This window comes from Trachypithecus francoisi, unplaced genomic scaffold (genome assembly GCF_009764315.1).
Source record: "Trachypithecus francoisi isolate TF-2019V2 unplaced genomic scaffold, Tfra_2.0 Lachesis_group13, whole genome shotgun sequence".
In the NCBI taxonomy this organism is placed as follows: domain Eukaryota; kingdom Metazoa; phylum Chordata; class Mammalia; order Primates; family Cercopithecidae; genus Trachypithecus; species Trachypithecus francoisi.
Window position 1 is genome coordinate 85,054,763 of NW_022681458.1, and position 21,532 is coordinate 85,076,294.

The window sequence follows — 21,532 nt, forward strand, 5'->3', positions numbered from 1 at the left end:
ACCACCAGTACAGATTGCATATGCTAAGAAAACCAGTCCACCTCTGAAACTGTTTCCCTATTAAATGAGCCCTAAATTGCAATCTTAAAGTCTCTGCAAACATTAATGTAGACTCATTCTAAGCCAAATTTATTCTCTTACCATATAGCACATTTTTAATAGGTTTAGTTATTTAATTTTGTACTCAGAAAAAAGAAAGAAACCAAAAAGTGGAGGAGAGGTAACAAGGAGCATCCAAAACTAGAAATGTCAGCCAGCAAGGAAGGAGGCAGAAGAACAAAGAAGCTGATGCAAGATCATGTTCTAGTAATTTTGAAGTTATGGTGATGACTTTAAGGCATATGGAAAAGGTTAAATTCTGACAAGCAAATAGGACTGAATAATCAAAGAGGGTTTTAAAAGAGATCAAGTATTTACATGGTTAAAACTAAAAGGTTCTTGATGGAATAAAATTTACTGTTATATTTTGTGAGTTAAATTTTTATTAATTGGGTGGATAGACATGAACAAATGTCTGAATTCATACAAAAATTATACCAACAGTGTGAAGTTTCTCATCTGCAGATTACCTTGAGTTTTAATAGAAGCTTTTTTTTTTTTTTTTAGTTTAAGGACATTCTAATCTGATTAGGGTGGCCACAGTATTTGTAGTTCCATGTTGCATTTTGTTAGTTTTGCACTTTCTCATATGAATGACATATGCCATGGAGTATGATGTATGTCAAGCTGTTGATTAGTTGGTCTTGGAAAGTTAAAGAAATATGTAAGGGAAGTTAGGCTTGTGATTGGATGGCTGAAGAGACCAGTAATACGGAAATGGATAAGGCCTGTGTAGGGAAGAACAGGACCTCATGACATAATGTCATGAAGAGGTCTGAACCGAGGGAGTGAATCAGTGATGAATGAATAAGTGAGTAAACGAAGAGAGGAATGAGTGGGTTCCTAGGCAGAAATTGTGATGTGAAAAAATGAATGAGAAATCAGTAGTAGACACCCAGGATATGTGAAAGACAGAGACCACAGATGGGTAATTTGGTTTTAGCTCAGGTAGCCCTTTCTCTTAAGGATAGGACAGTGTCTGTAAGGGCTTGATGGTGAAACATACCAAATCCAAGTTATTAAGAGTAATGTCAAAGATTTGTACAGTACTTTATATTTTAAAAGCACTCTCACATTCATGCATTAATACAATTGATTCTCAGTGGAATTTTTTTCAAGTTCTAGTTGTGTCTAATTGAATGATGGTTAAAATGTCTGGGCCATTGGCCAGGTATTAGGAAGTGTTTTAGTTTTAATACTTCGTGAGTTGTGAGACTGTGTGGTCAGAATCAGGAGCCACTTGTTAGGATATTGGTTATGTTAATAATAAGTAAGCAGTGATCCTTACAACCAATTCCCCTTTTCCCCCACAACTCCAGGAAAATCCTTCCCTGGAACACAGAATTTCCACTTGGAGGTCGGCCTCATTATTCTCTCTGTAGTGTTCGCAGTATGTCTTTTAGCCTGCCTGCTGGGAGTTGCTCTCCGAAAATTTAAAAGGCGCAACCAAGAACGCCTCAATCCCCGAGATGTGGAGTATGGCACCATTGAAGGGCTCATCACCACCAATGTTGGAGACAGCACTTTAGCAGTAAGTCATGACCCCACAGGGAATCCCAAGCAAAAGGAAGATGTCTGGAGACACGTTCTTATTTCGAACATGAAACACTAACCAGTAATGAGTGACTGAACAGTGTACACACATGCTGTTGGTTACTTATGTCCTAAACAAGCACATGCTGGCACCTGTGTAGTCTTCCCATATCAGAACAGCCATTTTAGACAGACATTTAAATAAGGGATGGGATTTATTTTAGTAGTGTTGGTAGTTAGTTACTTTTCTCTGAGGAGTAAAGCAAAAAAGAATGGTTGCCTCCAATTTTGGAGGGTTGGCATTTGTGGTCTTCAGGTACTCTATTTTAAGCCATAAAAGTGCTCTTTGAAAAAGGCACCTTTTGCTTAATATTAAAGATTAATTTCCTTTCTAGATTATTTCAACACCCTGTAATTTAAGGCTTAAAAACTTGACATCCAAAAAAAGCAGCTTTTAAATTTTGTATGCTCCTGTGGTGCCCCCTTGTGGAGTGCAGTCATTTGGTTAAACCGGTGTTGTCCAATAGAAGAAGCATGTGTGTCACCTATGTAATTTAAAATTTTCAAATAGCCACCTTAAAAACAAACAAATGAAAAAACCCAAAAAGTTTCTTAAAAATAGAATTAATTTTAACAGATATTCAACCAAATATTTACCATTTTTGTCATTTCAACGTATAATTGATTAAAAAATTATTAATGTAAATTTTACATTCTTTCTGCTTTTGAAGTAAGTTTTCAAAATCTTGTGTGTATTTTACACCTATAGCATATATCAATTCACACCAACCACAGTTTCCTTGCTCATGGCAATGTGTGGCTAGTGACTTACTCATTGGACTGCACAGTGTTAGAAACCATTGTATTTATACATTAAAAAATTATTCTTCTGCATATTTTTAAATGATAAAATCACATTAAAAAGTGACTGTCTCCGTTTATTTACCTTTTAAAGTTGCTTACCAAGTGTTCATTTTAAGGACGCTTTGAACTTTAAGTGGGGAAAGGGTATCACTTGCTCTAAATAGAAGGTTATCATAAAGTGCAAAAGAAAAAATAATAGCATTCTATATGGATATTATGCTGAGTCTGATGCTTACTTTGAAAAAATTTGAGATTTGTGGGTGTTAAGAGAGTGCAAGAGACATGCCAATACCAATTCGAGACTCTCTCCTTGTCACAATCTGATAAATTGAAAGGCAATCAAAGTAATAACTTTCTAATGTGATTCAGTGTTACTTAATGCCATTGCCCATGCGTATTTAAAATCATTTTGCAATAAGTCTTGTTCTGCTAGACAACAAGCTTCAAGGTGTCTGACAGTTCTGCAGTTACACTTGCCCTGCAGCTCCCTTTATACTGGAGAAGACTTCCCCTCACCAGTGGCCATCTGGGTAGCACAGATGCTACACCTGGACAATTGCAGGACCCACCTTTGGCAGGTTGTCACAAACATTTGGTAGTGCCTGATAAGGGCTGGGAAACATCCCATTCTACCACCTGCCCCATCACTGGGCCACTTTTTGGTGTGTAAAAGGGGGAAGTCACCTTCTGTAGCTTCCATTTACCTACTGTTTAAACTGTGGTACGGTGGAACTGGGGAAAGAGAATGCAGTATAAGGACATTTCATTTCAAAAAGTAGAGAAATACAATTTTTTTTTGTTAGATATATACTTAGAAGTCTATTTCAAGCTTTAAGGAAAATTAAATGAGTTTATTGAGTTAGTAGCAAGAAGATGTGAGGATGAATCCTGACAAAGCTTTAGCAAAGCAAGATTCTAAAATAGGTTAGTTAGAACTTCATTCCTCAGAGCTGCTAACATAACTAATTACCAAGGGCAATAATAGGAATATCTGGTATAAATTACTGTTTAAATAGCTTTTAGAATTTTGAGAGAGGAGTGGAGCATATGCCAAAATAGTCCTTTAAACTCAACCATGTCATGTGACAGTGTATCACGATATCATAACACAGTATAGAATGCTATTGCAAACAAGTTGTGATTATTGGTCTACATACTCGCTTATTTAAGCAATATGCTCATTTGCATGTTTCAACAAAGCATACCTTTACTAAGCTGCACATCTACATTGAAAAACGAGCCTTGGCCATGCATGGTGACTCACGCCTGTAGTTCCAGCACTTTGGGAGGCCAAGGGGGAAGATCACTTGAGACCAGGGGTTCGAGACCAGCCTGGGCAATATAGTGAGACTCTGTCTTGAATTAAAGAAAAGAAAAGAACAAAAAGAAGGCTTGGCATCTGAGAGTTGAGATATATGTTTGTTAGTCTTGGGTTGATTATTTATTTTTTTCTTCCTTAGGTCTATGAACAGGGTTTAGAAGCAGGATCATATATTATGAAAAAAAATAACACATTAGTTTAATTTTAAGAATTATTCTTCTCGAAAAAGAATGAATGAATAAGGAGAAAAAAGAACCGCAAGAGAGAAAATGGTTAGGGAGATATGAAACTCTGCTTCATCTACACTCATTTTCTTGTTGATTATCCCTTTTGTGGTTTTTAAGGGTTCTAAATTTCTTCCGTTGGATGTTCAGCTTTTGGTAATTTTGCCGATCAACAGTACTTCACAGTGGTGCTCAGAGGAAGTGAAAGAAGATGAAATTCATACAAATCAATGTATTGCTTTAGTAGGCCAGCCAAAATGTTTGGGAAAGGATGAGCTTTGGGAAATATTAACTCAATATTACTGCAACCCTACCTTTATCACCCATCGGCACAATCTTGTTTATTACAAATAACCTGTGCCTGATACCTGCTTCTTGGCTTATGTTGAGAGTAAGAAGGAAAACTTTATCAATGAACTAACTGGGAATCTTTTTGCCAACACCTTCATTTGTAGACATTAACTTGGGGCACTGGTTTTATGTTTTCAATGAAAGCTTTATTTGTTTTCTTCTCTGATTTGTGAGTGATTCACATTAAGAAATGACAAGTAAGTGTTAATATAGTTTTGCTCCTCACCTACCTAAAAGGAAACCTCCAGCCAGGCAGCCCATTGCTGCCTGAGCTTACCAATTTAATGATCCACGTGGTCATTGGAGTCTTTTCGTTACAAATCACATTAGAGTTGTTTGTTCCTTATTCCTAGTTTGTTTGTTCCTAATTAGAGTTCCTTAGTTGGTATGGCAACTAAAGTGAATCATTTGACAGATACTTAGTGAGAATAGCAGAATATGGTAAATTATACCCAGTTCTTGAAGTTGAAGGGACGTCCCCCCTCTTTCTGTTCCACCTGCTATTCTCTCTACTGCTTCTCTTGTGCTCATCTCTGCTTCTTGGGCTTTCTGATTTACACCTTCAACTTTGTCTGCTCAGCTTCTTTCATTATATATTTTATTTGGAAACTCTGCATATAAGAAAGGACTACTTATCCTTTGGGAAAACCTATCATATATTAGGTGAAGTGCTAGCTTCTAGCATTCCGAAGAAATAAAACCAGTCCTGACCAGGTGCAGTGGCTCATGCCTGTAATCCCAGCACTTTGGGAGGCCAAGGCAGGTGGATCACCTGAGGTCAGGAGTTCAAGACCAGCCTGACCAACATGGAGTCATGCCGTCTCTACTAAAAATACAAAATTAGCTGGGCGTTGTGGCACATGCCTGTAATCCCAGCTACTCGGGAGGCTGAGGCAGGAGAATAACTTGAACCCGGGAGGCGGAGGTTGCAGTGAGCCGAGATCATACCTTTGCACTCTAGCCTGGGCAACAAGAGTGAAACTCCGTCTCAGGGAAAAAAAAAAAAAAGAAATAAAACCAATCCTTCTTCCTTGTTCCAGAGGAGCTTTACATGTACACTAACAGGCCATGTGTCCCGGATTGCCGCCCTTCATGTGAGTTACAATGTCATGCATGCTAATATTCCAAAGTGGGGGCTATATTGGTCAATTGTTTCTTTTCCCCCTTGTCTTAAACCACAGGATTTACTGGATCATTCATGTACATCAGGAAGTGGCTCTGGTCTTCCTTTTCTGGTACAAAGAACAGTGGCTCGCCAGATTACACTGTTGGAGTGTGTCGGTAATTCTTTTTTTTCCTTTCTTTGTGGTAATATGCAGTGTGAGTTGTGTATTTGAAGTAAAAGATGGAACTTGGAAAATCTGCTTTTTGTTACCAGTTGTTTCCTTATTAAACTTATGAGATGTGGTCTCTATTCTGTATGACTCATGTTGGAGCACCTGAACTTGTTTAAGCTCTTATCAAAGGAGTCCATCACTAATGAGTACACAGAATGCCTCGTCAAAAGCTTTCAATTGTAAGTGGACCCTTTGGGATGGTGAGAGAATGCCTAAGAAATGAATTGATATGGTTGCTCCTTACCATAGGTATTGGATAATCTGAAGTAAGTAGGCTTTTGGACAATAAACTTGTTTATTGAAATTCTTTAATTCCTCTCATTCTTTTCTTCTTTTTGATGGGAATAATTAATGAAAATAATTAATGAAACTAATTCTAGCAAAGGGATCTTTATAACTCCTTTATTTAAATATGAGCTGTATACATTTCTCCATGACCTCGCACATTTTCCCCATACATGAACATGTTTGTATGTGGACATAATCATGTTGTACATATAATTTATGTCCCTTTTTTCAGTTTTAAGCTCATGAACATTTCATGTTTGTACACGTCACAAATATTTTTGAAGATTATGTAGCTGTCCATGAAATGACAGTGTCACTATAACTATACTGCTTGAAAAAGATTTTGCACACATTGCTTCTTTCCTTTGAGTTCTCAGAAAAAATTCCCAGGAATTGGGGGTTCCTGGGTCAAAATTTGTAATTTCTTTTTAATAGTTTGTTTTATATGCTGCTGATTGGCTCTCTAGGAAGATGGTACAAAGTACCAATTTCCTGATTTTTGTTAGCTTTGCTTTTATGTGGCAGGTATTTGCAAGTTCCATAATCATTTTCCTAACTTTCTCTTTTAGACGACTTGCAGGGATGGCTACCGTAGCATTCATGGGTTGGCAATGTCTCCACACCCTCTTCCTAGTGTTCATGGTTTCCGAGGGCTGGATTTTGCAGTTCCTGCCGTTGCATCTTTTGCTTTTGGGAGGTGACCTCTAAGCTGCCCCCATCACTTGGCTGCTGTTCTCCAGATTTTCTTCTTGTTTTCTTGGAAAGAGGGACACCCCCAATCTGAGTAGTAGAAAGGGGGAAAGGCAGAGGTAGGAAGAGCAGTGGCTACCACCCTAAGGCACAGGAGTAACCAGCAGGAGCTTGTTTGTCCTTTCTCTAGGTCTATAGCTATTGTCACTGTTTCCCACTTCTTGCTTCTCCACGGCAGATTGTGAGCAGAGAAAATAAAGATGGAAAAGCCCCAAATGAGCTCATTAATTTCAACCAGAGTTGTCCTCTTACACAACTAGTATCCTACTTGATTATGAACAAAATTATCTGGATAGTGGTGGGAAGGCATTGAGGGGGTACATTTCCCTGCCTCGTCTCCCCTGTCTACTCCTATTCCATGCAAGCTATCGCAAGATTAGTCTTCAGAGATTGGCTCCAGAGTCCAAATGGCAAAAGAGTAATGCACCTTTAAAATATGTAGTTTCTGGTTCTATAGATACTCCTCAGCATTTTTTTTTGAAACAGTATAAACATCATTGTTGCATTTTCTTGGGTTAGGACTAAAGACTTTAATAAAAGCAGTGCCTTTCATTAGCTTGTAGTTAGTGTGTTCATGCGGTACAGCTTTTAGTAAAAATATATGTGATGAACTGCATGGATGGTGTGTTATTTTTGGTTCAAAAACATGGGAAGTTGGGGTAGGGGAGTCATTTCTGGATGATGATCAGTGAAACTACAACTTACAGGTACCTTAGGGGAGCCTTTTTGTGGGGCTTCATGGCCAGGGTTTTTGAGCAGCTCTGCTTTTGTTTTAGGGGCTTCTGCATAATGATGAGTTTGCAAAAAGCATTTAACAACTTAAAAGCATTTGAAAACCATTGAAAAATATTTCTGTTTTAATTTACCTACCTCGACATTCATCTCCTGTTTTCTTTAAAACATCACCCAAAAAAAGGATGTGAGATAATTTTATGTCCACAATTCCCTGGGATATTTTGCTGTCATCCCTAATGACAAAATGAGGACAAAGGGAAAATAAAGATACAAAATAGAACCAAAGACAGGAAAAGGTTAGCATATCGTTTTCTGGCAGCCAGTATTGGTAGTATCTTAGCACTAGCCCTCATCTTGAGCTGTAAATGCTGGGCAAATTGCTATGACTTTATTAAAAGGAATCCTGTACTAAATTATATTTGTGTGACCCAACAGTGGCCCACAGTGAGCACTTGTTAGCCACATTCAACATCCTTTTGGGTTAGTTGTTGGTATTTAATAGGGACATTATTTTCTTGTCAGGTCATCTAGATTTAGTGGTTGTGATTATGATTCAGGTGTATCTCCTGGACAGACCTGCTTCTCTCTCCATGTTTGGGTTTTCAGTGGCTTAGTGTTCTAGCAAATAACTGTATTCCTGTATATGCAGGTGGTGCTGCAGCTGCTTATTAGAAGCTGTGTGATTCCAGCAGCCACTTGCCTGGGTAGAAAGCCCCACTGCCCTCCAAGTTAGATCTCTTGCCTTGTTACCTAGGCTGATTATACCCCTTGTTGATCCTCATAGTCTTGTGGTAATTACCTCCTCCTCCAACCTCCCTGTTCACCCCTACCTATAATTAAAGAGACGAATGGAAGAGGGAACATATAGCTGACAAGCTGACAAGTGTGTTGCTGCTGCAAGAGGGGGCCATGCACCAAACAGATTAGATCACAAGTAGAGTTGCCACGTTTTCCAAAATGTGTTCTCCAAGTAGCCTTTTCAGTGTAGCCCATCTGTAGCATCACAGGAGCTGTCTGACAAACAAATACCCATGACCAGTATCAGAAGAAGTCAAAACTGTTCTGGGATTATGTATTTAAGACTTTGCAAATCCTCTTTTTTGAAATATATCTTCCGCCAAGAAATCTTTATGGATGGCAGTGGCTGCTTGTCGATCTCCTACACAGCATTGTGTTTTGGTTTGTTTTTGTTTTTTAATCCTTCGAACACACATTTTAAACTTAATTGTTCTCCTTTGTGGAAAAAATGCATATCTAAATTCACCAATTTGGACAGTGCCTATGTTGATCCTCTGTGAAGGGAAGGAACCAAGGAAGGAATTCAGTTTACTGATGTATACTTTTTTGGCTTTCGGAACACAATTGAAATTTAATAATCTGTACCATTTCATAAGTTTTACTTTCAAGTGTTTTAAAAGTCATATGCATTTTATACCTTTCAACAGAGGAATTTAAATGTACACTGAGTAATTAGCAGCTAATTATACAATGCAGATACAGAAGGCAGTTTGTTATCACAATATGGTAGATGAGAGGGGCAGCTTCCACCTTATTTTTGTATGTCTTTATAGGCCAAAAAAAAAAAAACTAAAAAATAAAGGTTGTGATATTTATATTCCCAAGCTGAGTTTCTCCAGTAAGCAGTGGGAGGGATTAAGAGTTGCAGGCACTAAATTAATTGGCTTATTCTTAATGATGGGCTGCCACCTCCAAAATGCCTACTGTTCTGTGTCACCTATGTTTTGTTTTCCATAGGGAAAGGCAGGTATGGTGAGGTGTGGAGGGGCAGCTGGCAAGGGGAGAATGTTGCCGTGAAGATATTCTCTTCCCGTGATGAGAAGTCATGGTTCAGGGAAACGGAATTGTACAACACTGTGATGCTGAGGCATGAAAATATCTTAGGTAAGTACAAGGATAACCCCCTCGTTAATTGTATCTAGGGAGAAATAATTGTCCGCCTTTGCTCTCTCCGTTTTGGTGAATGTGAATTTGAGAGTGTCTCCTAAAAAGCAATATAGGGATCCTTAGCATTTATATGCTATTTAATTTTCTCAAACACCAATTTCTTATTTAAATCTGCAAATAAGTTTAAGACTCTCTGGATGATGAAAAGGAAATCCACTAGTGCTAATTCTTATTCCTACATCTGCAGATCGTTATTTAAATAACAAAAAATTTGCCCCATATTGTTCACTTCAAGGCTCATTGGTTGTTCTACTTACCCCACCCTTTTTGAATATTTATTACTTGAATCAAACTAAGAAAGATCTTTGGACTATTTCCTAGAGATTCACAGCTCCCAGGGATATCGTAATTAAATGCACATTCCCTCAAACTAGGCATCATTTTTAAAACCCAGATTTTCAGAGGGATTCAGGATACATTTTAATTTAGAAACTAAAGCTTAGCAACATTTGTGAAATATGTAAAGTGCCCGCTGAAATACTGCTATGGCAGTATAAAGGGTGAGCACACTCCTTAGGCCCATTGACTTCTATATTTTTGAAAAGTTTCTCCAAATGTGTTTATACTGATACATGTATGGTGAATGCTGCCTGGAGTGCTTCTTCAGTAGTGGATATAAAGTTTATATAGAATTTAACTCTGTATAGAATGGTGTTGGCCACCTTATGGCTATTGGATTAGGTCTGGCTCATAGGAAGGCCATTGCCAAAATGTATTTCTATTTTAGCACTGCCAATTTAGTATTTAAATGAGTCAAGTTGTCTGCAAATAATGATTTGACAGTTGTCCAAAGCTTCAAAGCTTTGCTTCCGTGGTGTGGTAGTGATGTTCCATCTCAAAATTGTTTCAGTTTCTGTAGTTGATTTCTCACTTTTGCTTACCCATCGGGTCCTAGTCATCACTTAATCCTCCTCACCTCAGCTGTCAGCTTTCCCTTTCCAATTCATCTCTCCACTTGGAGTTGTCTTCCATTGGGGAGCAGAGATAATTCTGTTCAGTGTCTTTGATGGCTGGTATTCAAGACTCCCTGGTTTGGGGCTCCAAGGAATCACTTAACCATCCTTTACAAGTATGCCCCATTCTGTTACTACTAATACTGACCGTTCTTTGAGCTTGCCACAAACATTTAGGTCTCATTGTCCTTCCTCAGGTTGCTCTTGATCACTCACTATCCCTTTCACATCCTCCAACCATTCCTTCCTCCGTCAAAACCTCTTGGCCCCCTTTAGTGTTGCCCTGTGGAATTAATTGTGCTTTTTTGCATTCCCTCACTTTGTATCTCTGTTCTAACTCTTACCACACACTGCCTTGTGTTGCAGTTAAATGTCTGTGTAACAAGAATAGCAACAGTCGTGACAACAAACATGTAATGGATCATTACTACGCGGTAACCACGGGTGCATTATGTGCATTTTGTTATGAATCTTCACCATGACCGTAAGAGAATAGACACTCTCATTTTCCCAGTTTTAAATGTTGAGGTAACCAATATATACAGAGAGGTGAAATAGTGGAGGTGGGAATTACACCAGGCAGCCTAACTCTTAACCACAGTTTTGTACTCAAAACACAAACATTCTATGAAAGTAATCTAGAATCGTGAAGCAAACGAAGTTATATAATTCACGCTTAAGAGATAAACAGTTAAAAAGAAAAAACCTGATTATTTAAAAGTATTTTTTTCCTGATGGTCTAGAGCATAATTAATGGGACAGATAAAATTCTTCCCTAAGACCTAAGGGGCTTAGTGAAGGTGAGATAATACAAATGTATTTGTTTATTATTTATTTATTTAATGAGAAGCTCCTTTTTCTTGGGGGAGGAAATCAGTAGAGGCTACATAGATATATAACAGTAATTTAATTTCTTTTGAGTGGTGCTGTTAGAGTTGGGGGTATTTTTTAAGAAAATCATGAAAGATTAGTATTATCTGGTTCATAAACTGTTAAAGCAGAAACATTTTCTTTATTAAGAATAACTAATGTCCAAGAACACATTTTGATGCATGTTTTGGCCAGCTAAGGGCTCCAAGAGAAGCAGCTTCAAGGGGAAAAAGCAGATTGGGGAGTAGGCAAGGAGTGGGAGACTCAGGGCTGGCCATGGGAATAGGCTTAGAGGAAGAGAGAGAAAGAAGTAGAGGGTGAAGGTGCTAAAATATTATTCAGTTTGCTTTGCATATGTCCCTCAGGCGAAAATGTGAAATTATTTTTTCTCTGAGTAGAAATCATTTGTTTGGGGGCAATATGGCGTAGTCGGTAAGAGTCTGGGTTCTAGAATCAGACCTACAGGAATCTAATGTCAATGATGTGATCTACTTACTTCATGTGGTTTTTGAAGGATTGCATATAAAGTTCCAGGCACATAGTACTCAATAATTATTAACTGCTTCTGTTGTGGTTGCCGATGATGAAGATGATGATGATCAAATAGGGGACCTTTCTTGGCTCACAGAGCCTTCCTATGCAAGGTATCAGGACAGCTAGCACCAAATTCAAAGTTGATAGCAACTTAAATAGCTATGTGATCCTTGGCATCTCCCAGCAGCAACTTTATTATCTGTAAAATGAGCATAATGATGTCTTTCTTACCAGCTTGTTGAGAAAAATCTCATGAGAAAATATATGTGAAAGTGACATAAATTTTATATAAAGTACTATGCAAGTATAAAGCATTTTAATGTATTTTCTCTTACATTTTCATAAGTCATTTAATTCTTCCTCAAGCCATATCCGTCTTAAAATTTTTTTTTCTCACTTCTTTTTAAGTCCCAAACTTCACTGTCTACCAGCGTGGATCATATATGTGAGAATAATCCTAGAAAGGCACCTCTGTAGCAGAAAAGGCAAGCACACGTCGCAATTTATTTCATAAGTTAGGAAGTGCCCCTAACTTCCAGACAGTCTTCTGCATGCTCAAAAGCTCCCTCCAGATGTCTAGAAAAATCTTGTCCGGGCTGATAGCGATGGCTCACGCCTGTAATCCTAGCACTTTGAGAGGCCAAGGCGGGTGGATCACCTGAAGGTCAGGAGTTTGAGACCAGCCTGGCCAAAATGGGGAAACCTCATCTCTACTTAAAATATAAAAATTTAACCAGGTGTGGTGGTGGGCCTCTGTAATCCCAGCTACTCAGAAGGCTGAGGCAGGAGGATCGCTTGAAACCAGGAGGCGGAGGTTGCAGTGAGCCAAGATCGCACCATTGCACTCCAGCCTGGGCAACAAGAGTGAAACTTCATCTCAAAAGAAAAAGAAAAATCTCCTCCACTTTCTTCATCCACATTTGTCAGTCTCTCACTTTACTTCAAGACCAGTTGAGTCGCTACTTCCTAATGGAAGCCTATTGTAACATCTAGTCTGAATTACCATAATTTCCTGCTCTGGGCTCACGTTGCCTTTTGAAGATATATATTATAGTACTTTTCACATTTTATTGTAATGTTTTCATTTTTACACCTGTCTTCGGCCAACAAACACTATCATCTTGGTTTTTCTGTGTGTGACTGACAGAGAGCATCATAAATGCTCATTATATTTGGTTGGTTTCTTTTTTTATTTTGTGAATCAGTCAATCATTTAATGTAAACTCGCCCCCTTTATTTTACATTTGAGCAGACATAGGCTAGGGAGCCTAATTGAGTTGCCCAGTATTACACAAGTAAATCACAGGCAGAGTCAGGACTAGAATACAGTACTCAGGTTTTAGGTTTGGTGTTCTTTTAGGATGGTTGATGAATGGCCTGTTCCTAAAACATCAACATGCTGAAGGGCTTGGCACTGTCATTATGGGTGAGCACAAAGATATTATTGCTATCTGAATCTTAAGGAACGTAAAATATACTTAAAAGTATTGCTTATAATGAAATGAATATGAACTTTTCCTATTAGCAGTGCCCTTTTAAGGAATAAATGCTATTATTTTTCTCTGTTGATGCTTCTGTAAACCCCCTCTTAGGGCAATTGGTCAGTTTAATTACTTTTTGTTACAGATGACATTTACTGTGTAGGTTGCTGTTTCTGAATACTTAAAGTTATAATGTGGAATTCTCATGTGTATTTTAATTTTGTTCTTGGTCTCTTCAGGTTTCATTGCTTCAGATATGACATCAAGACACTCCAGTACCCAGCTGTGGTTAATTACACATTATCACGAAATGGGATCGTTGTACGACTATCTTCAGCTTACTACTCTGGATACAGTTAGCTGCCTTCGAATAGTGCTGTCCATAGCTAGTGGTCTTGCACATTTGCACATAGAGATATTTGGGACCCAAGGGAAACCAGCCATTGCCCATCGAGATTTAAAGAGCAAAAATATTCTGGTTAAGAAGAATGGACAGTGTTGCATAGCAGATTTGGGTAAATTTCTAAAAATATTTTTTCATTACCAGTTTTACTTTTGTTTCCATGTTTAGCTGAGTTGCATCTCTCCCCCACAACACGTTATGCAAAATTTCAAACATGCAGAAAAGTTGAACATTTACAATGAACACCTTTATACCCACCACATAGATTCTCGCATTAACATTTTACTATCCTTAAGCATTATTACATATTTATTAATCTATTAATCTCCCATCCATCAGTCCAGCTCAACCTTTGATAGAGTTCAAAGTAAATTGCAGACAAAGGAATTCTTTCTTCTGATGATTTCGGCGTGTACACTAGTAGATCATTGACAAGAATGCATTATTTGCTTTTTCTTTTTTCAGGTAAAATTTATATACTGAGAGATATACAAATTTTAAATACTGTCTGAGAGTTTTGACAAATGTTGTAAAACCCAAATCCCTGTTGAGATACAGAGTTTCCCATTACTCTTGACAGTTACCTCACTCTAATTTAGTCAGTCCCTGCCACACCCCACCTCAGAAGTAACCAGTACTTTTGCATTCTGATTTCACAAACCTTCACATAAAGTAGGTGCACAGTAAATACTCTGTATAATTAGTTTGTCTTAAAAGTGGTCTCTAAAATCATTCTGTAACCAAGGCAAAAGAATCAAGTTAAGAAATAGGAAAATAATCCCCAATGGATTCACTCTTTCCCCTGTTAGGATAGCTCATTCTTATGGTGTTAGAGTAGTACTCAATGTAGTTTTAATTGCATTATAAATAAGAGTATTTTCATGTATAGTGGCATTTTATATAAAACCATGTTCTTCCTGGATTCCTGGAATATTGACTGAATAATTGTGCTAATGAGAACTGAGTTGTAATAACTATATTCAATTCAGTGAACTATTCAGGGCCTTCTACTTGATTAAACATGGTTTATATGATATTCATATTATTGCAATTATTGTTAGACTGATAAAGGTTTAGACAAAAATAGCTTTAATTATGTAAATAACAACGTTTATTTTTGTTTGTTTTTAAACATAAGGGATTTGACATGTTAGGAAAATTTACTTCCTTTGAATCCTTTTAAAGTCTTTGCTTTTACATTGAGAAATTACAATGTTTCCCAAGCAGGAGAAGAAAGATTTTAGGATAAGCATTGAAAGAGCATGGCCCTAAAGTTTTTTGCAGGCATTTTTAGTTGTGGTGTAGAGGACTTTTATGGCTTATTTCATGGCTCTTAGAGCCAGGGTGATTTGGGTTTAAATTCTGGCTTTCTTAATTACTAACCCTGTATATTTGTGCAAGTCTGTTTATCTATTTACCTGGCCCGAGTACTGACACTGCTTTCACTCAGTGAGACAGGGACAGTGAGGGCGAAGGCAGGTGGGGTTGGGAGTTAGCCAAGAGGAACTCCAGGGTTTGACACTGTGCCCTGTACTTCTGCGTTATTAGAAACTTTCGTAACAGTGTGATGATCGTGGCTGGGTATGGTGGCTCACGGCTGTAATCCCAGCACTTTGGGAGACTGAGGCGGATAGATCACTTGAAAGGTTAGGAGTTCAAGACGAGCCTGGCGAACATGGTGAAACCCTGTCTCTACTAAAAATACAAAAAAAAGAAAAAAAAATTAGTTGAGCGTGGTGGCACGTGCCTGGAATCCCAGCTACTGGGGAGGCTGAGGCAGGAGAATTACTTGAACCCGAGAGACAGAGAGGTTGCAGTGAGCTGAAGTCGTGCCATTGCACTCCAGCATGGGCGACAGAGCTAGACTACGTCTAAAAAAAAAAAAGAAAAAAAAAAACCAATGTGATTGTATAGTACTCATATAACTAAAAAATAAGCCCACATCACAGGATTCTGGTAAGGCCCAGAAATATTATAAATGTCTGGTAATAATAAGGATTCAAGTTGTAGCTTCTGTTATAATCCAGTGGTCTGGGGAGGGTGGACAAATCAAGGTGGCTCTTGGTTTTGGTTTATGGGACTTGGTAGGGAAGGAGTTGAGGGAAACTTTGCAGTAAGTCCAGCTAATTAATTCTTCAACTACATTTGTTTTGGCTTGTAACCTTCCAATTAGATATATGGGTTTGTATAAAAATCTGTTAAGGAGTTATTATTCAGGATATGGTAAACAGTGCAGTACAGGAAACAACTCTTGTAAGACCATGATTTGTATATAACTTTTCAGTGTATACCTAGCAATTAAGGATCACATATTAGAAATAGTGTTCTATGATTAATCCTGCAAAAAGGTCAGTATTCTATTTATTAATTGGTTGAGAGAGGATCTTATTCTGTTGCCCAGGCTGATCATAGGTCACTGCAGTCTCGATCTACTGGGTTTAAGCGATCTTCTTGCCTCAGCATTCCAAAATAGCTGGGACTCCAGATGTGCACCACAACACCTGGCTAAGTACTTTTGTTCTTAGTAGAAATGAGGTCTCACTATGTTGCTCGGGCTGATCTTGAACACCTAAGCTCAAGTGACAATCCCATCTTGGCCTCCCGAAATGTTGAGATTACAGATGTGAGCCACTGTGCCTTGCCTATTTTTCTAACTTTTTATTATTAAAAAATTCAAATGTTACAATGATCACTTAAATCCCAAACACCTAGATTCAAAAATTGTTAAAACTTTGCCATGTTTGCTTTATCAGTCTGTGGCTGTGTGTATATTTTTGCCAATCCATTTGAAAATAAAGTGTTACAGGCATCTCAATACTTCAAAATTCATCCCTATTTTTATTCTATCCCAAAATTGCAAAATACTTAAAAATGCATCTTCTTCATAATCAGTTTATCATATCTACAAATTATTGATAACTCTCTAGTATCATTTTATATTCATTTTCAGATATTTTCAATTTTTTCAAAGAAGAACTCAGCCAAAGTTTACAAATTGCATCTGGTTGTTTTGTCATGTTTAGTGTAAAAATCACTTATTATAAGAAGAAATTACTTGTAAAATTTAGCAGCTTAAAACAACACAGATTTGTTATCTCACACAGTCCCTTCAGGGTCAGAAATTTTGGAATGACTTAGCAGTGTGGTTCTGGCTCAGGGTCTTATGGAGGTTGCAGTCATCTGAATGCTCAACCGGAGCTGGAGGTTCCAACTCTGTGACGACACACTTACAGCCATGATTGGCAGCAGGTCTCAGTTCCTTGCAGGGGGACCTCTCCACAGGGCTGCTTGAGTGTCTTCATAACATGGTGCGTGGTGAGCTGAGAGGTGCATGGTGAGCTGAACAGGAAGCCTTTTATAATTTTATAATGTCTTTTATATTCTAATTGCGAAGATATGCACTGTCACTTCTGCCACATTCTATTCAATAGTCCAACATACACTCAAAGGATGGGGAATTATGCCTCACCTGGAGATCCTAGCTGTGGTGGCTTTAAAATATGTCCACAAGGTCTTTGAAGTTTCTCCCATCTTCCGAATATCTCCATGTTCTATTTAACCTGCACCTTTTAAATATTCTGATATTTTGACTGTTTGGTTCTGCAGATGGTGGAGGGGCATACAGTAGTCACCTCTTTTCCATGGGAAATACCTTCCAATACTCTCAGTGGATTCCTGAAACCCAGGATAGTACCAGATTCTATATATACTATGTTTTTTCCTGTTACATACCTACTATAGTTTAATTTATAAATTAAGTACAGTAAAAGATGAACAACAATAACATAATAAAATGGAACAATGATAGCAGTATGCCATAATAAAATTTATGTGAATATGGTCTCTCTCAACATACTTTAATCGTACTGTACTCACCTATTTTTGGACTGCAGTTGACTGTGGGTAACTGAAGGATAAGGCGGGGACTATTGCATAGGATTTGGGAAATGTTCACAGTGTCCACAGAATCTTGGGGTTGATTATAAAAACAGGTGAAAGAGGAACACTGTCTGTTTTAGTCTAATGCAATTGCCAGTATCTTTGCTAATTATTAAGGATGAGATAAGGTGTGCTGGCTCCCTGATGTTATATGAAATTGTCATCCTGCACATTCAAAGCCGTGGAGTGGAAGGTGAAGCATTCTCTGTAGTCAGCTTGAGAGATCACCAAGGGATATTTGCATTGCAGTGGTTTACAGGGACTGCTTGCTCCAGTTTGGCACTTTCATTACAACAAATGTTATAGGAATCATTTTCAGTCAGTCTGTGTATGCATCAATAACATAAAGTCATCCACAAATACAGCATGCATGTATCTGTCTCCCCACTGGCCAGTGAAGAAAGCCTGTCTCCCTAATTGACTGAGGAATTCTGGAATGAGTCATGGTTTAAGAAAGCATTTGAAAGCCATTTAACCTTTCATGTAACCAGAGTTGTACTTTCAGCTGAGGTCCAGTTAAATGCTGTCTGTTTCCATGATTCTAGAGAAAGGCTTGTGGGTTTGGTCAGTATCATTGCTCAGATGAGCAGCTCTTCCTTTAGGAATAAAGCAGTGCTTATAGCAATCTGCCCTTTATGTAGTGATAAATTACTTTAAATGCTCTATCTCACACTGTTGGAAATTTGTGTTTGGAGACTAGTAAGAGCAGTGGTGGAGCTTGAGAGCTTAATTTGCTGCTTGTTAAGCCACTTAGAGGCTCACATTTAACATGTGAGCCTGTTTTCCTGTGGACTTCAAACACTGACCACGTTGGTTTAGTGCATTGGTCTACCATATACCCAAAACTTTGTGTCTCTTCGAGGTTCATATATTAACCTAATAGCCTCAGAATGTTTCTGACATGTAGTCCCTTTTCTGCTCTCACCCCAGAAATAATCACAAAGGGCATTCTAGGGATTATTCTGAGTGTAATGCAACAGTGACCCTGGATCCACAAGAGGGCACTTTTGATTGGGGTTGGTTTAAAATCCTTCAGCAGCCCCTTATGAGAAAGGAAGTGGTTTGATTACATTGTTATCTTCTTCCTTTCAGGCCTGGCAGTCATGCATTCCCAGAGCACCAATCAGCTTGATGTGGGGAACAATCCCCGTGTGGGTACTAAGCGCTACATGGCCCCCGAAGTTCTAGATGAAACCATTCAGGTGGATTGTTTCGATTCTTACAAGAGGGTCGATATTTGGGCCTTTGGACTTGTTTTGTGGGAAGTGGCCAGGCGGATGGTGAGCAATGGTAGGTATCTAATCTAATATTGTCTTAATCCAAGTTCTCTTGATCCAGCTACCTTTAAAAGGACTGAAGGGACTACTGAAGTTCACATTGTTCTTTGAATCATATTTGTCAAGTTACAGGCATTCGTATTTGATTTATGGCTGGTAGATGGAGTGTAATGACTTTTATGTTTGAAATACACCACAGTAAGTGATGGTTGAAACCAGTATTTCTGGAGAGACCAGCCATTCCTTGGTTTTTCTTTGGATTTGTTTCATATTTCTTTTCTTTTAAATTTAAAAAATTGATACATAATACTTGCATTTATGGGGTACATGTGATATTTTGATAAATGTATGTAATATGTAGTGCTCAAATCAGGGTATTTAGGCTGTACATCACATTTATCTTTGTGTTGGGAACATTTCAACTAGTCTCTTCTAGCTATTTTGAAATATATAGTATATTATTGTCAACTATAGTCATGCTACTGTGCTGTTGAACATTAGAACCTATTTTTTCCATCCACCTCTATGTTTGTACCCGTTAACCAATGTCTCTTCATCCCACTGCCATCCTCACCCGTATTCCCCAACCTTCTCAGCTTCTGGTAACTATCATTCTACTCTCTACCACCGTGAGATCAACGTTTTAGCTCCCATATATGAGTGATAACTGGCTGTATTTGTCTTTCTGTATCTGACTGATTTCATTTAACATAATGACCTCCAGTTCCATCCATGCTGCTGCAAATGACAGGCTTTCATTCTTTTTTTGATGGCTGAATACTACTCTATTAATGTATATTTACCACATTTTCTTTATCTGTTCATCCATTGATGGTCTCTTAGGTTGATTCCATATCTTGTATATTGTGAAGAGTGTTGCAATAAATATGGAAATGTAGATACCTCTTTGATATACTGATTTCCTTTGCTTTGGATAAATACCCAGTAGTGAGATTGTAGGATCTTATGGTAGCTGTATTTTTAGTTTTTTGAGAAATCTCTATACTGTTTTCTATAATGAGCCTATTTGTTTATATTCTCACCAACAGTGTGTAAGAGTTCACTTTTCTCTGCATTCTCACCAGCATTTGTTATTTTTTGTCTTTTTGATAGTAGTCATTCTAATTGGGGTAAGATGATATCTCATTGTAGTTTTGATTTGCATTTCTCTGATGATTAGTGATGGTGAGAATTTTTTCATGTACCAGGTGGTCATTTATATGACTTCTTTTGAGAGATATCTGTTGAGAACCTTTGCTCATATTTTAATGAAATTATTTTTTTTGTTGTTGTTAAGTTGTTTGAGTTCCTTCTATATTTTAGATAATAGCCTCCTGTCAGATGAATAGTTTGTAGATATTTTCTCCCATTCTACAGGTTGTCTTTTTGCTCTATTGATTGTTCCCTTTGTTGTATAGAAGCTTTTAAGTTTAATCTAATTTGTCTGTTTTTGTTTTTGTTGCCTGTGCTTTAGAGGTCTTAGCCATAAAATCTTTGCCTATACCAATGTCATCAAGTGCTTCCCCTGTGCTTTCTTCTAGGATTTTTATAGTTCAGGGTCTTAAATTTAAGTCTTTAATTGGTTTTGAGTTGATTTTTTTTTTCTCTTTTCTTTTTTTTTTGAGACAGAATCTCGCTCTGTCACCCAGACTGGAGTGCAGTGGTACCATCTCGGCTCATTGCAACCTCTGCCTCTGGGGTTCAAGCCTCCTGAGTAGCTGGGATTACAGGCGTGTGCCACCACACGCAGCTAATTTTTTTATATTTTCAGTAGAGACAGGGTTTCAGCATGTTGGCCAGGCTAGTCTCGAACTCCAGACCTCGTGCTCTGCTCACTTTGACCTCCCAAAGTGCTGGGATTACAGGCATGAGCCACCACGCCCGGCCGAGTTGATTTTCTTATGTGGTAGGAGATAGGAGTCTGATTTCATTCTTCTGCATATAGCTATCCAATTTTGCCAGCACCATTTATTGAAGAGGGTATCCTTTCCCCGAATTATGTTCTTGGTGCCTTTGTTGAAAAATATGTGGATTTATTTCTGGTTTCACTATTCTGTTCCATTAGTCTATGTGTCTGTTTTTATACCAATACCATGCTGTTTTGACTACTATAGTTTGATGTAATATATTTTGAAGTCAGGTAGTGTGATGCCTCCAGCTTTGCTCTTTTTGCTCAATATTGCTTTGGCTATTTGGAGTCTTTTGTGGATTCATACAAATTTTAGGATTGTTTTCTCTGTTCCTATGTAGAATGTCACTTGTATTTTGATAGAGTTTGCTTTGAATCTGTAGACTGCTTTGGGTAGTATGGTCATTTCAGCAATATTCATTTTTCCAGTTCATGAGCATGGGATGTTTTTCCATTTGTTCGTATCCTCTTCAACTTTTTTCATCAGTAGTTTTTCTTGTAGAGGGTTTTTACCTCATTAGTTAAATTAATTCTTAGATTTTTTTTTTTTTGGTAGCCATTGTAAATGGGATTGCCTTCTTGATTTCTTTTTCAGCCAGTTTGTTATTGGTATATAGAAACAGTACTGATTTTTGTATGTTGATTTTTGTAACCTGTAACTTTACTGAACTTATCAGTTCTAAGATATTTTGGTGAGTT

General features: G+C 37.9%; 1 protein-coding gene across 3 annotated transcripts in view; it reads left to right on the top strand.

The window, feature by feature from the left end:
* The window catches only part of ACVR1 (activin A receptor type 1), a 147,886-nt gene that overhangs the window by 96,444 nt on the left and 29,910 nt on the right, over nt 1-21,532 (top strand). For all 3 annotated transcript variants that reach the window (XM_033231430.1, XM_033231429.1, XM_033231428.1), the window contains exons 4-8: nt 1,419-1,630; nt 5,574-5,673; nt 9,258-9,404; nt 13,545-13,820; nt 18,740-18,937. In XM_033231430.1, coding sequence (XP_033087321.1) covers nt 1,419-1,630; nt 5,574-5,673; nt 9,258-9,404; nt 13,545-13,820; nt 18,740-18,937 — 933 coding nt within the window. The remainder of the gene's footprint in view (nt 1-1,418; nt 1,631-5,573; nt 5,674-9,257; nt 9,405-13,544; nt 13,821-18,739; nt 18,938-21,532) is intronic.